The sequence below is a fragment of the Pezoporus occidentalis genome, unplaced genomic scaffold (genome assembly GCF_034315485.1).
Source record: "Pezoporus occidentalis ecotype Australia unplaced genomic scaffold, CSIRO_AGI_Poc_V1 ctg18, whole genome shotgun sequence".
In the NCBI taxonomy this organism is placed as follows: Eukaryota; Metazoa; Chordata; class Aves; order Psittaciformes; family Psittacidae; genus Pezoporus; species Pezoporus occidentalis.
In genome coordinates, this window is record NW_026913640.1 from 6,310,859 (window position 1) to 6,325,585 (window position 14,727).

At 43.3% G+C, this 14,727-nt stretch overlaps 1 protein-coding gene across 1 annotated transcript in view; it reads left to right on the forward strand.

Moving 5' to 3' along the window:
• The first annotated feature begins 4,033 nt into the window (after positions 1–4,033).
• The window catches only part of ATP8A2 (ATPase phospholipid transporting 8A2), a 325,549-nt gene continuing 314,855 nt past the window's right edge, over positions 4,034–14,727 (forward strand). The window contains exon 1 of the mRNA XM_062615166.1: positions 4,034–4,200. Coding sequence (XP_062471150.1) covers positions 4,122–4,200 — 79 coding nt within the window. The 5' untranslated portion in view covers positions 4,034–4,121. The remainder of the gene's footprint in view (positions 4,201–14,727) is intronic.

Genomic DNA, 14,727 nt, shown 5'->3' on the forward strand with positions numbered 1-14,727 from the left:
CAGCATCTTTGCAAAGAAGATCCATAAAGGATTTCATATAGTTTCTTGAGTGATGCTAAGCACACTTCTGGATCTGGAAGTAGCTGCTTCTACGAATCTGGAAACAGCAAGTCGAGTGACAGATACCTTCCAGGTTATCTCAGCATATAATTTTCATCGTGCTGGCTTGATCTTATGCATGTAAATAAAGGAAAAGCACCACAGTTTAAGTTGGTTTAAGACTGAGACAGTCTGTTGTGGATTATTTTAAGACAAGTGGAGTTAGACAAGCAGAATTTGCATGGGATGGCTCTAGTCCTGTAGCCCAATAATACCATTGCTGGTAGGAGGCCACAGGTTCTGTACTGACTTTGCAAGGCCTCAGGACCTTTTTGTCTGAATTTTTCTTGACCTGTCCTTGGCTTTCTTTTTACTTTCTTTAGCTGTAACAGCAGTATCTCTAATGAGTAGGTGGTTACGTCTAACTCTTTTACTTTTGCTTAACTTTGTATGGCACGACTGTAGCTTTCATATGGAGAGTGGCAAGAAATTATACTGTGTAGAATGAGATATTTATAACTAACATGATGTAGTGTGGAGGAATACGGGCCTGGTATGACAGCAGAGTCCCCTGAAAGCGGGGACACTGGACACTTTAGAGGAGGCATAGGATTATAAAAAAAAGGCACAGACTTGACAGTGGACAACTCAGGGCTATAAAGAACCAGTAGTCTGCTATAGCAGGCCTGGGAACTGAGCAAAGCTGGTTTGGGAATAACACAAAGAACAAGTATGTAACATAAATAAATAGCATCATATATAATAAAATTGCATGTAAGATGGAGCCATAGACAAATTAAGAAAGAGCAAGGTGTAATTGTTGAAAACAGCAGAGAACTTACTGAGAAGACACTAGTGCCCAGCTGCAGCCCCAACACTCATTGCTTGAGGAAGGCCAGCATTTGCCAACCCTAGGTCCCGAGGGGTGCCAGAAGGGTGAGCGCACCACCAAAAAGGGGGAAAAAAGAACAGAGAGGAAGAGTCTGTCTACAGAATAATTAACTGCATTATTATTTCTGATATTCTTTTGTGGTAGCATTCTTTACTTTCTTTCTTTGTTTTCTTTATTTTTGTGTAATAACTACTTCTCACCTGATAGCCCTTCAATTGATTTGGCTATTAAGTTTTCCACTGTACTAATAATAAATTCTAAGATGTGTTTCTTTTTATTTTTTAGAACCAAATTCTGTGCATATCATTAGTAATTGGAGCAAAGGATGCATCTCTTAGAAATTTGGGCTTATCAGTCTCCCCACAGTCCCAGACGGTATCTGGCAGTCAGAAATAGAATAAAGATATCCTGTCTCTCAGCCTGGCACGTTAACCACAGGACCATTCTTCCTGCCTTTGCTTTATTTATTACATTGAAGTAATTATTATGCACACTGAGCTCTTTGAAAGTACACTGCTATAAATACTAGAAAACTGAGCACATCATAATTTGAAAACTACTAACTCCTGTTTTTTGGTACATCATTCAAACCATGGAGCCATTATGACAGACCCCAGGGAATCATACTGCCATGACTCATGGTCTGATAATACACAATTTAGTGCACATCAGTGCTGTGACAAAGACAGGAGTTGCATAACAAAATGACAAAGGTGAGTCCTGCACAGCTGAACAAGTTGTTTCTTTTCTACAAAACGCAGGACTAATACGCTACCCATCAGCTGGTTACTAATGAATGTGAGCTTTCAGAAACACGGTCACTTCCAGACTGCACACTTAGCTTTCCTGCAGGCCTGACTCCTAAGCCTGCTGAGCAGGACTCAGGTTCTTTTTCAGTTACTGAGAGCATCCTCCTCACTCAGTTTCCTCGGACAATTCTTTCTTCAATGCCACTAAGCATCACTGGTCGCTAATGCTTAGGGATCTGCCTTCTACAGGTCTGTATCTCAGGCTTGTTGAGGTAAGTATGGGTTGGGTAATTAAATCTCTTTGAGGAGCTTAAGTAGTCAAGTTTACATGACTAAATAGCCCTGCATAGATGCAAGCCAGATGGTGTGTTGGCTGGGGCACTCTTTGAGAACACTGAGACTGCAGAGGTGAAAGCCAATGCAGCACATGAGAAGGAACAAGTGCATTTAGCTGCTACTTGGGTTTTCAGGCTGATAGGGCTGGTGGCTTACAGTCAACAACACTTCTAGCTGTAAACACAGGTCACCTGAGGGTTAATTTCTAAAGAAAAAGTAAACATGAAACCATGAGCTGCCATTCATTTTTGGTCCTTTTTTTGGAGCACCTTCCTTGACTTTGATCTAACAGTTTGAACCCAAAGTGAACTTCACTTTCATTTGTCTACTAGCTAACAACACATTCTCTGTTCTCCAGGCAATTCCTACTGCTGCAAAAAACCTGACCACAACAGAAAATCATTTGTGCAGAGGCAAAAGGGTAAGCTGCTGGGGAAAATCATGCTCATGAACATAACCACCTCCACGACATTGGGCTTAAAATGGGAAAGGCATACAGGAACGCCAGAATTCAGGATTGCCCTTAGGGATTCATAAAAGGCCAGCCTTCTCCCTGAGTGGTAAAATCCACAAGAGTAAACCGCTAAGAAGTATGTCTGCAGCAGTCCTGTCCCAAAGCAAACATCTGCATGTGGACTATGATGCACTTGATGAAATCAGTGTAAAATGCTGCAGTTCTATATTACTCTGCATTTATGAAGTGCAAAGTGATTTGTTAACACAGTTTCTATTTGAGACTTCTTGTGAAATTGTAGCAGGAAAATATCAGTTTCCATATTATATGTGAGGACATCAAAGCGCAGCGAGATTCAGTGGTTTAGCACTATTTATGATCTTTGAAATAGCACCTGAATTCTCCATCGTGTATGCTAGCCAACTCCATATGGTAGAGTGGTTTAGATACAGATTTAGGGCCATTTTTCACAAACCTTGAATGTACTGGGGACCATTTCTTATGCAGTAGGTCTTCCCAAAACTCGATAAATCATCCTGTGGGAGCTTCTGTCTCATTTAAACCATCCTACCTCGAAGCTCAAAGAAAACCCCTTAAGATGTGGCAACCACTGCTAGCTATGCCTAATTGAGACCAACATCTGTAAGGATCGTGAGGCTTCCCTTTAGTTATTTCCACCATCCCCCCCTCCAATTTCATTCCTTCTTTGCCTGTCCTTGGTAGGTAAGTTCTCACAGTTGCAACCATTTCGCACAGAAAGGCGATGCACTGTAAGAGTTAAGTGGCTTATTGATCGATTTCCTCCATTTATTTTTTTTTTTATCCTTGATTTACTGGGTATTTTAAGTTGAGAAGGAACAGTATCTTTTGTGAAGAGGCTGGCAGCATGCCACATGATGAAAGGTGCTCTTGTAACTGGAAGAAAGAGAAACAGTTAGGGATCCTGATCTCAGCAGGGGCTTTATGTGCCTAAAATAGCAGTAAAAGACTAGTTTCAGACAGACACCTCAAAAAACCAAAACCCTAAAAACCAGGCTCTGACTTCATCGTACCTTAGGGAATGACTCACGCTGGGTACACCGAGTTGTGAGAGGCCGTGTTACCAGAGGAGTAGCGCTTAGCTGAGGTGCAGATGGCTGCAGAGACGTGAGAACCAGAGCGAGCCCGTTCATAACCTACAGAACGGGGTAACAACGCCGGGCAGGGCCAGGTCGTTCACTCTGTCCCCCGGGAAGCCCCTGTTTCCCTCAGGGACTGTGAGGAGACGGCTCTGCACCGCTCCTCGTCCCTGGGGGCGTTAGCGGAGGAGCCCGATAGGCACCCGGGGCCGCACCCCGTGTCCCCCGGTGCGTGGGGCCGGCGGGGGGACTGCGGAGCGAGCCGCGGTGCCGCGCCCGGCAGGCACGAAGAGGCAGCCGCCGCGCACGGAGGGGTTACTCCTGCGCGCAGGGCAGGGGGGCAGGAGGCCGCAGCACCTCGGCAGCAGCGCACCTGCGGCCCCGGCGCGGAGCCGATCCGGCGGGGGCTGAGCGCCCCGCCCGCCCCCGCAGCCAGGCCGCAGCGCGGCGCTGCGTGAGGGGGGGCCATGGCCAGCCCGCTGCCGCCGCCGCGCTAGCCCGCCGCGGGCTTCGCCTGCCGCCGCGGCCGCAGCATGCCGAACAGGGCCGGCCTGGACACGGCGCTGAGGATGTCCCTGCAGCGGAAATCCTCCAAGATCCACTCCGCGGCTGGTGAGGCACGGGGGAGGCGAGGCGGGAAGGAGCGGCGGCGGTAGGAGACGCCGCGGCGGAGGAAGGAGCGTCGGGGGAAGGGATTTGGCGCCTCCACGGCCCGGCCGACCGGCCCCGCCGCCCGCTCCCCCTGCTCCTCCCCCGCCGCCCTCACAGAGCCGGGGTGTGCGGCGGCTGCCGCGGCGGGGAGTCCCTGGGGCCGACCTCGGGGCTCTGCGCGGGGGGACGCCCCCGCGCTGGCTGGGCCGTGATGGGGTAGCACAGCTCGGCTCGCCTATGGGCACCGCGCACCCAGCACTGCACCCCGCGGGGCTGCCCACGGCCCGGCCACCCTTCAGCGCCGCTGCATCCCACTGGCACCCACCCCACAGGGCCTCCGGCCGGCCCAGCACTCACGTACACCCCACAGGGCACCCAGCCAGCAAGGCCCTGGCCAGCTGCTTGCTGCAGGGGTCAGGGCAGGCGGTAGGCAGCCTCCAGTGGATCCGTAGTCTGGGTATTCTCTTTCTTAGTTCTGTTAGTTTTTGGCAGGAAGATTCTTTGGTGAGCATCTGGTCAGAGGGCAGTTCTGCCCAGGGTACCCTGTGGCCCAGCGGGCTGGTCAGGGCCTTTGTCTTGTGGTCAGGAGTGAGAGCACCAGGCACTGCAGTGAGCTTGCAGAGAGCTTGCAAGTTCCAAGGTTTCTCAAGAGTTTCATTTAGGAAAATGTTTTCTAACTAGTTCATAAGAAAACAGACAAAAAACGGAATACTTTGAAGGTGGAACTCTGGTCCCAGAGGACTTCCACTGACTTCTACAGGACCCCTTGCATTCAGAATTCACTTGTGGTCTCTGTTGTACCCTGGGGATAGATGAAGTGTCAGTGACATTGTCTGTGACTTACAGACAGGTCCAGTAAAAGGCTGAGACACCTCTTCCTGTGCAAAATATTTAGGTGCCAGTACAGTCTCTGTGGTGAGTAAGGATGCAGTATAATGCTCCTTCCTTGAATAACGAATGTACTTTTTGAAGCACATTTCCTGATCAGCTCTCCTTTGGGTTAAATCTCAGAGCACCTTGGACAGCATCTGCTGGATTGCTTTTGATGACACTGAACTGGAAGATGTCTTCCAGCCACTCGCGGCTGTTCAGCTCATGGAACCAGGCTAGAGCTGGCTTAAAGGAGAAGCCACCTTCCCTCTGGCTTCTTTGCACAGCCTGGTCAGTCTAGTAGTATTTTTCTGGCTGGTCTCGCTGCTTGCTAGTAAGGACAGAACCTCAGGGACTTATGCATAGCTGCTGAAGTAAGCAGGGTGCTAAGGAAGGTGGTGTGTAGTGCCAGCTCACAGGAAGTGGTAAGGTTTCGGAGTAGGATTTAGCATATATCCAGCTTTACTTATCTTCAGCGTAAGCCATTCAGAGGAAACAATCACAGTTAAGCAGATTCCACTGTCCAGTGCTTGGGCTGTGTCCAGCTGTGACAGGGAGGCTCCTTTCCCAGAGCTGCAGTTCGACACATCTGCTTGAGTCCTAGCATCTGGAATGCAAGCCTAAGTGCCCTTAGCATAGCCAGCCCTTCAGATGCTGAATACTTGGCACTTGAAGAGTGTTTAGCTTGAACATGGGGTACACAAAGAGTTTAAGCTTCAGCATTTGTAAATCATACTTGTGGATCTAGGTGGTTAAGTTGCACCTCAGTCATACCAGGTCTTCCAGCTGGGATTTATCAATACACAGCTTTAGACTTCTACATGTTGCCTTCATTTCACGTGAGTGAAATCCAAACTAGATGATACTTTGAAGAAAGCTGAGGGGTGCTGCTTAGCATTGAGATCACTGCTTCTCAGTTGTTGAACAGTGTATTTCCTCTTTAGAATATTTTTCTGAAGGGCAACAAGAATACTATCTAGTATAGGTATATATATGATCCTCATCTGTGCCCCATCTCTGGCAGTGTTCAAGGCCAGGCTGGATGGGGCTTGGAGTGGAAGGTGTCTGTGCCCATGGCAGGGGTTTTAGAATTAAATGATCTTTAAGGCCCCATCCAACCCAGATATTTTTATTGATCTATCATAGAATTATCATTATCATAATGCCTATAAAAATGCATAATAGAGGTTTGTGTAACTTATTACATAGACTTATTAAAAGATATGATTGTAGTTGGCTTAAGACACCAGAGCAAATCTCTCTGACACCCAGAGAGAAGGTCCTGCCTTGCCCCTTCCCATTTCCTTTGCTTGTGTCAACATTAGCCATCAGATGGTTATATGGTCACCTGGATCAGTGCTGATGTGGCTTAGTACCAGCCTGTATGATGTCAGATAGTGGCAGGGAACAAGAGTGTTTTGCTTTTCACAGCATGATGTGGCTTGGTGTGCAGACCTGCTGCTGTCTGTGTGGACCGAACACAGGTCTTAGGAGGGACTTTGGGCTGTGTGAACCCAACTGTGAAAGAATACATTTGGAGACTGAGCCACTGTGTGCTGAAAAGGAGTTCAGATGTTGTTGTGGGGTGGCACTGCAAAATCTGAAGACCTTTCTGAGCTGAATGGTGTGGAGGGAGGGCTAGTCACCCTTTTGTCATCCTTAGGGTCAGGTAACCCTGTGTTCATGCACTGCAGATTTCTTGGCACTTCTGTATCTGAATATTCTACCTTCTTTCCTTTTTAGAAGAGAAGATGGTTCCTCCTTCAATTTCATGTAGTTTGTTTGATAGTCCTGTTTACTTTTTTGGGAGTTTTGATAATCTTAAAGTATCGGCTTTTAGTTTGGGTTACAGAGGTTTGTTTTCATAGACTGTGTAAAGGATTTCAGTAGCTTATAGTTGTTCTTCTTTAGTCAAGAACACTGCCTCTGTGATGGTCTAATGATGTCTTTTCATGTCAGAGCCAGTTGTGATTTTTCTACCCTCCTGCGTTTTGTAATGTGGCTTCCACATGTACTAATACAGTATAAAATGTAATGGGTGTATTTGGTAGAGTTTTAAACCTGCTTAGCACTGGTACAAAGGACTTCACAGAAAAGCAGATGATGTGAAAAAGAGAACGTAGAGATGGCGAGTCACCTCCTGCTACTCAAATGGTTGGTCCTCTTCTTTTTTATGCATTTGCTTATTAATCGATTTATTTTTTTTTGCTTTGTACAGCTAAACCTTTTTATTGCTGCAATGTTGTATCAGATGAGCTAAATTGATTAGATTTAAATTATTCTCAAAGAAGTCTCCAGCTCTTTACTGTTAGAACCACAGACATCAAAGACGAACTTGTTCTTCTCCTTCCTCCCTCCTTAAAGTCACTAAAAATAAGCAACTATCAATAACAAATTGGATGATTATACAATAGCATTGTTATTTTTAGGGCAAAAGTTTTCAAGTCCCAACTTTAGAGTGGATTAAAGGTACAAATGATCCTGATGTCATTTAGTGTGGCCTTTTTCAGCTGCTCAGTTGTGCACATCAGCAGGAAAATATTTTTAGTGTATCAGTAGTGACAGAATCTTCTCCCAGGACATAAGGAGCTGAAATACAAACATTATTTCATGGTATGAAACTACTCCTTTCATGCCTTTTCCATCTACACATCCCCTGAAATATTTGCTTATGTTTTATGCTGTCTGTTTGGTCTTAAGAACAGAGACTGTCTTTTAGTCTTACTCCCTTCTGACTGTAAAGGGTCTGTGTTTTTCTTTTGTCAGAGGAGTGTTGATGTAAGACTCTCTTTGGGCTACATCCTATTTTTCTGCTGTGCTAGTACCTTACCACAATGACAACTGTTGGGAAGTGTCATACAGAGCAGTTGTAATTGTACATAGGTGCTTGTATTTTGCTCAAAGCAAAAGCTCTCGTCATTTACAGGTTAGTCGTAATTCCTATAGGTACATGTAAAACACATGGTAGCAATAGGTGAAATACTTAATCAGCTTTGCACTATTTACATATCACCCGCTGCTTCAAAAAAAAAGGTGTATTTTGATATTTTGGAGGTCAGGTTCAGGTGGTTTAAGAAGCACAGTGAAGGCTCAAGCCTTTACCATGGAGCTCACTCATGTCACCTGTACTTATGGGATAGCTACATCGTGTTCTGCAGGCAGATCAGCAGTTGTCCTAAATGCGTTTTTTAGCAAACAAACCCTATGAAATGGGCCAGTGCTGAGCTATCAGATGCCTAAAATATTAATACTTAGGTGTTTAACTAAGAGCAAAAGCCATGTTCTGCTGTGAGAAATGGCAGGTGTTGTGACAGTGAACACTAACAGAGGGATATACTTCCTCAGCAAATGTATTTAATGCCCATTAATATTACCAAAAGTTACAGAAACATCTAGCAAGACAGCTGCAACCATACGTTGGCATGTAGAAATCCTGCTCTATGATGAGAAATTTTTCCAGGTGAAGACTAAAGTACATGTGTGTTTATGCATACACTCAAATTGTGTGGTGGTAGTTTCCTGTAAGTGTTGCAGAGCTTCTGTTTCTTTTCATCCATGTGTAACTGGCACATCACATAGTATAATGTGCAGCTTATTCAATCACATCAAAAGCCTGACCCTATTTCCATAAACACCAGTGACAATTATGTCCTTTCAGCAAGACCTCATCACAATAACCCGTGTTTTATGTTACTATGTTTCTATAGTAGCACAAACTGGAGTCTTCTCAAGCTATGTGAGATCTTGCTCAGCTGTAAAGGGAGGTGGTGACAGTGACGTGGCTAAGTGGAGGCCAACCTGAAATTCTGCTGTCTTGGGTAACTCTGGTGTGAGAGTTAATTTGCTATTAGGATAGGAGGGAATTTAAAATACATATGCTTATGACACTGAATTAGGAAAAGATGTTGTATGCAGTTACTGTGGAACAACTTCATAAATAAACAAGGTCCTAAGTAGTGTGTCAGAAGAAACACTTTTTTGCCTTACTGTGATGGGGGAGGTGAGATTGTGAATAAATCCATTAAAGATCGAACCACACAGATGATGGGGAACATAGTTATTTTGGAGTTTGCTGAAGAGAGAAAAAAATTAACCTTCAGTTTTTAAGATTAAATTAAATAAAATGTATTTAATAAATATACCTACTCCACTGTATAGCCAATATATGAATTCTCTTATGCTACAAGACTATATTCATTACTCCACTGTATAGCCAATATATGAATTCTCTTATGTTATGCTACAAGACTATATTCATAACTCCACTGAAAACAGACACATGGACTGTCTGGTTTTAGGAACTATTTTTATTCCTGCTCTGCTCTCTCTCCACAGGACCTTTGTTTCAGATTTTAGTTTCCAAGCAGTATCTGCTTTTAGTGTACTTCCCTGTGCTGGGTGAGTCAGTGTCCTTCTCATTTTCTAGGCAGACCTAAAAGTACTGTCCTGCTAGTGTGATTTGGCAGTAATGCTGTTGTAATTCCAAGCAGGATTAAAACAGTAAAATGATTGCAAGGAAACCCACTTGTCTGTTCAGGGTCCTAGAATATCATACAATCCCAGACTGGTTTGGGTTGGAAGAGACCTTAAAGCTCATCCAGTTCCAACCCCCTACTGTGGGCAGGGATACCTTCCACTAGACCAGGTTGCACAAAGCCCTGTCCAGCCTGGCCTTGAGCACTGCCAGGAATGGGTCATCCACAACCTCTCTGGGCAACCTGTGCCAGTGCCTCACCACCCTCACAGTGAAGAATTTCTTCTTAATATCTAATCTAAATCTTTCCTCTTTCAGTTTAAAGCCATTCCCCCTTGTCCTGTCCCTACATGCCCTTGTAAAAAGTCCCTCTCCAGATTTCTTGTAGGCCCCTTTAGGTACTGGCAGGCTGTTATAAGGTCTCCCTGGAGCTTGCTTTTCTCCAGGTTGAATAACCCCAACCCTCTTAGCCTGTGTTTATAGGCAATATCTCCAAGACAATGAAACTGCACTTACTGGGTACAGAAAGCATAGTTGTTTAGTATTGCATTTTCATTGCCACAAGGTTAGAGTACAGTCTTGATCTCTGCCAACTCTGTAGGGAGTTTTTATGTGGAAATCTGTGGCTTCAGAAATTATGCTGATTTAAAGCATTCACTTTTCTTTCTGTTTTTGAATAATTAATTCTTCTTCCCTTCCCAAGAAGCTCCAATCTGACAGCTCCCATTGACTCTACATTGTGTTGTAGATGATCATCTGAAAATTCATGGCAGCGTCCCAAAATGATCACTCTCCAATTAGTTACTAATTCACAAGACATTTTTATTGTAGTGAAGACTTGCTGAGGACCCAGTAAACAACCATGTCATCCGTTTCAGCTCTTCTGGAAGGTTATCAAGTAATAGACTTGCTACACAGTGGTACTCTTAGCTGGTTCATTTCTATTTGACCATTCTTCTTTGAGCTATCAAATATACCCTCAAAATAATCTTTGAGAGGACTGATTAGCTACTTGTGAAGTAATATTCTAAGTGCCTGTGTTAACTTTATTACTATAATAGATTAGTTTTGTATTTCTTTTACTGTGCCATGTTGCATTGTGGCACATTTTAATTTGTTTGTAGTAGTACAAATACCGGAATATCTGTTACAAATAGTATCTGTAGAACCTGATTGCCAACAGGTTCTTTTAAGGAATAGTTAATCACAAAATCTTTCTTGTATGTATAGCTGGTAGAGCAGAGCAATATATTAGACTTTGAAAAGGCAGTTAAGCATCTCTGCATCAACACTTTTCTGCTTTTTATAACCAAAATATTTTCCTTTCAGTCTCTTTTCTAGCTAAGCATTTTGGAACAGTTGCAGGTATGTAAGACATGACATCTTTAGATAACTGATTCTCAGCTGGTACACTCAAAGGATAACTTGTGAAACATAGCTGACATGGTGGAAGATTGAGAAAAAAAGAATAAACTTATGAAGTATCAGTATCGAAAACTTTTTATTCAAACAGTTATTGCAGTATTTGGAAAGCTTTCAGATTTTTGATTAGCATTATTCCCACCTTTTCATAATGAGTTCTGTCTACTAGAAAAGCTCTGGGCAGTTTCTTTCCAGCCTAAGGAGTGGATAGCTGTCTGCCTGTTTGGAGACCAGGCCACTGGTTGAGACCCATGTCTTACCATGACAGTAATTCTTGATCCTGAACATTTTTAATGTGAATACTGGAAGATAGAATGGAGTGAGCATGCCTGAAAACAGAAGATGCTGAATTTTGCATTTCAAGCCAAGGCATGATGAGGCAAAGCTGACATACAGATTCTAATGAGTGACCCAATCTTACTACCTGTCTGCACTCCTCACAGAAGTGACATCATCCACATTTCTAGGATATCACATACATGTATATGGCATTCAGAGGTTTTCCAGACATCTGGGGGTGTTTATTAACAATGTAGTTATCTTTGCAGTGAGCACTAAAATCAGTTTAACTTAGTGTTGTAAATCAGGATTAACACAACTGAAATTAGTGTTCCATAAGGGCGAGAAGGCAGCTTTACATCTCATTGAAAACTGACTGGAAGGTCTGATTTTGAATTCCTAATCTCTCAAATACAGATGACCAAACTCCTTTATTTGATGTAATTAAATAAATAGGTAGCCATAAAGAGTGAAAGCAAAATTGTTTATGTCCTTACAATAACACCACTCTGGTTCATTTGCTACTTTGAATAGAAGGAGGGCTCAGGTGTTATCTCCTGCTGACCCAGCAGTGTTCTGCCTATTCATGCGAAGCACAGTGAAGGCAATTTAACATCCTGTGCCTGTGAGATCTAGGAACATTCAACCAGATGCTTATAAAAAGGATATATGAAACAGATACCCCAGGCTTTTGTGTGCTTTTAAATACTCTAAGCAAATGTCACCTTACCTTAATAGATACGGTTTATTTGTAAATGGGAGACAAAAGATGCTGACAGAATACATACAAAGTCACCAGCAACCATCATAACTCTCAAACAGAGAGGTTACATCTGCATCAGTTACACAGATGGGAATCAGGACTTAATCTGGAAGCTTTAAACTGAAATCCAGTTGCCATTTACTCAACATTTCTGTATCACAGGGAAGGCTCAGCATAGTTCCTGAACTATGGTGAGTTCAGTTCAGTTTGTGAACTGAAATAAATTGACCTCAATCCTAGTGCCTTGTTTTGCAGAGGGACAGAAAGACATGAGAATTAAGGTATATAGGTGCTCCCCAGACCGGGGTGTTGTGGTTTAAGCCCAGCTGGTGACACAGAACCACGCGGCCTCTCGCTCACTTCCCTGCCCTCCTGCTCCTGGCGGGATAGGGAGGAGAATCAAAAGAATGTAAACCCCAAGGATTGAGATAAGAACAGTCCAGTAATAAAGGTATAATACAAAACCACTACTGCTAATAATAATGATAAGGGAAATAACAAGGGGAGAGAATATAAAACTAAAAAGGAAAAAAAAAACACCAATAAACACAAGTGTTGCACAATACAATTGCTCACTACACACTGACCAATACCCAGTCTGACCTGAGCAGTGATCCGGGCCTTCAGGGTGAATCCCTCCAGTTTATATACTGTGCATGGCATGCTGTGGTATGGAATACCCTTTTGGCTAGTTTCAGTCAGGTGCTGTGGTATGGAAATACCCCTTTGGCTAGTTTAAGTCAGGTGCTGTGGTATGGAATACCCCTTTGGCTAGTTTAAGTCAGGTGCTGTGGTATGGAATACCCCTTTGGCTAGTTTAGGTCAAGAGTCCTCTCTCTGCTTCCTCCTGTCTTTTTGTGCCCCTCTTCACTGGCAGACCATGAGAAACTGAAAAGTCCTTGATCAGAGTAAGCGCTACTGAGCAACAGCTAAAACATTGGTGTGTTATCAGTACTGTTCTCAGACTAAAGCCCAAACACAGCACTGCACCAGCTGCTAGGGAGCAGAAAAATTGTTACAGCTGAAACCAGCACATAGGGCAGAGCACCAGCCGTGCTTTATGGATTAACAGTCATATCTTGTTCCCAGAGTTTCATTAATACAAGTCTGCATCTAGAAGCCATCCTTGAGCCATTTGTCTGCCTGGTCGTAGCTGGGGGGAAAGAGCTTTCACAAGAGTTTACCAGATGTACAGGAGGAGAGAGTGCCACCCTTCTCCCTCTCCGTCCCCAGTCAAACTCATCCTAACCCTGTGCTGCCTGAAGAGTGGGGACTATTCACTCTTCATGGCTTAACTAAAATCCTGACCTTGCTGAAGTTTTCCCACAATCTTCAGTAAGTAAAAAGGTTCTTATGCTCTGTTTTTGATGAACATAATTTCAGTTGCATATCTGAGATTTGCTTATCCTATCTTTCAAAAAAAATTATAAATCCTCAGTAGGGTAACAGAAGGGGATGATCAGTCGAAAGAAAGAGAAAGGAGTGGCTTGCCAGATCTGAAAGATTTGAGGAGAAAGAGTTGATTTCTTACAGAAAAAGCAAAAAGATTTTGGAGGTTGGTGTCCCAAAGTAAGACACTTGGGGAAGGTGCAATTATTGGTAAATTTATTAACATGCAAATGTGCAAAGGAACTCACTGCTTTACAGTCATTTTAGGTATGTTCCATTTGAGAAATCAGAGTTGGACATCATCTTGGTCTTGTCAAGCCCCTATAATAGGAAGAATTAAAAATACATTTTCTGGAAGGGTGAGGGCAATATAATTTTGTAACATACCCTATAGATCTGCATTACTGAAGGGGCCACTTTACTTGATGTTTTGATTGTGATGAAGCTTTTCAGGGCAGAACACGTCATCTCCGTTTGGCCAATACTTCTATATTTATCATGAGCTTCACAATATTTTGGTATTTTACTTATCAGGTACCAAACACAAGCCTATCAACAGTTATGTTTCTCTACATAGTCAAGAGGGATAAAAATTATTTCAACTAAAGAATAGTACTTGCACAAGAAAAACTTTCACAGACATTTAGTCTGAAAGTAATAAGCGTATTTCTACATATCAGACAACTGTTCAGAATAGCTTTCCAACAGGAGTGGCAGGAAAGAAAGATCTAGCTTAGTCTCTACAGGACTGTAAAATCATAATAATCTGGAATAGGAGGATCTGAACATCTAAACAGGCTTTTGCTTCTAGGTCTGTGTTTTTAAGCACCAAGTAGAACCAGGAGTTTTATATGCAGAAAACAGACTGTGTATACTGCTCTGGCTTTAAGAAACTTGGTATAGTGAAAGGTGTCCTAGGTTAGAACTAGATGATCTTTAAGGTCCTTCGAACCCAAACCTGTCTATGATTTTATGATTCAGGAACAGGTTGTAAAATAGCACCTACACTTAATATCTGATTTTGACTGAACAGTAATAACCATCACATGCAGTGTATTCCAGTACTGTCTGTGAAGTCTGCTGTCATTTGAGTTTCATTAATTTCTTATTCAGAAATGACCAATAATTGTTTTGAAATATAGCAAGAAGTGCATAAGGGCAGTAATACAAGAAGTGTAAAACCATGGAAGAGCACTGTGGCAGAGAGGGAGGGGGTGAGTTAATATCCCCGAATGTCCTGCCAACAGGAACAAAATAAATCAGTTTCTCTGGAAGCCGAAATAGGACAACA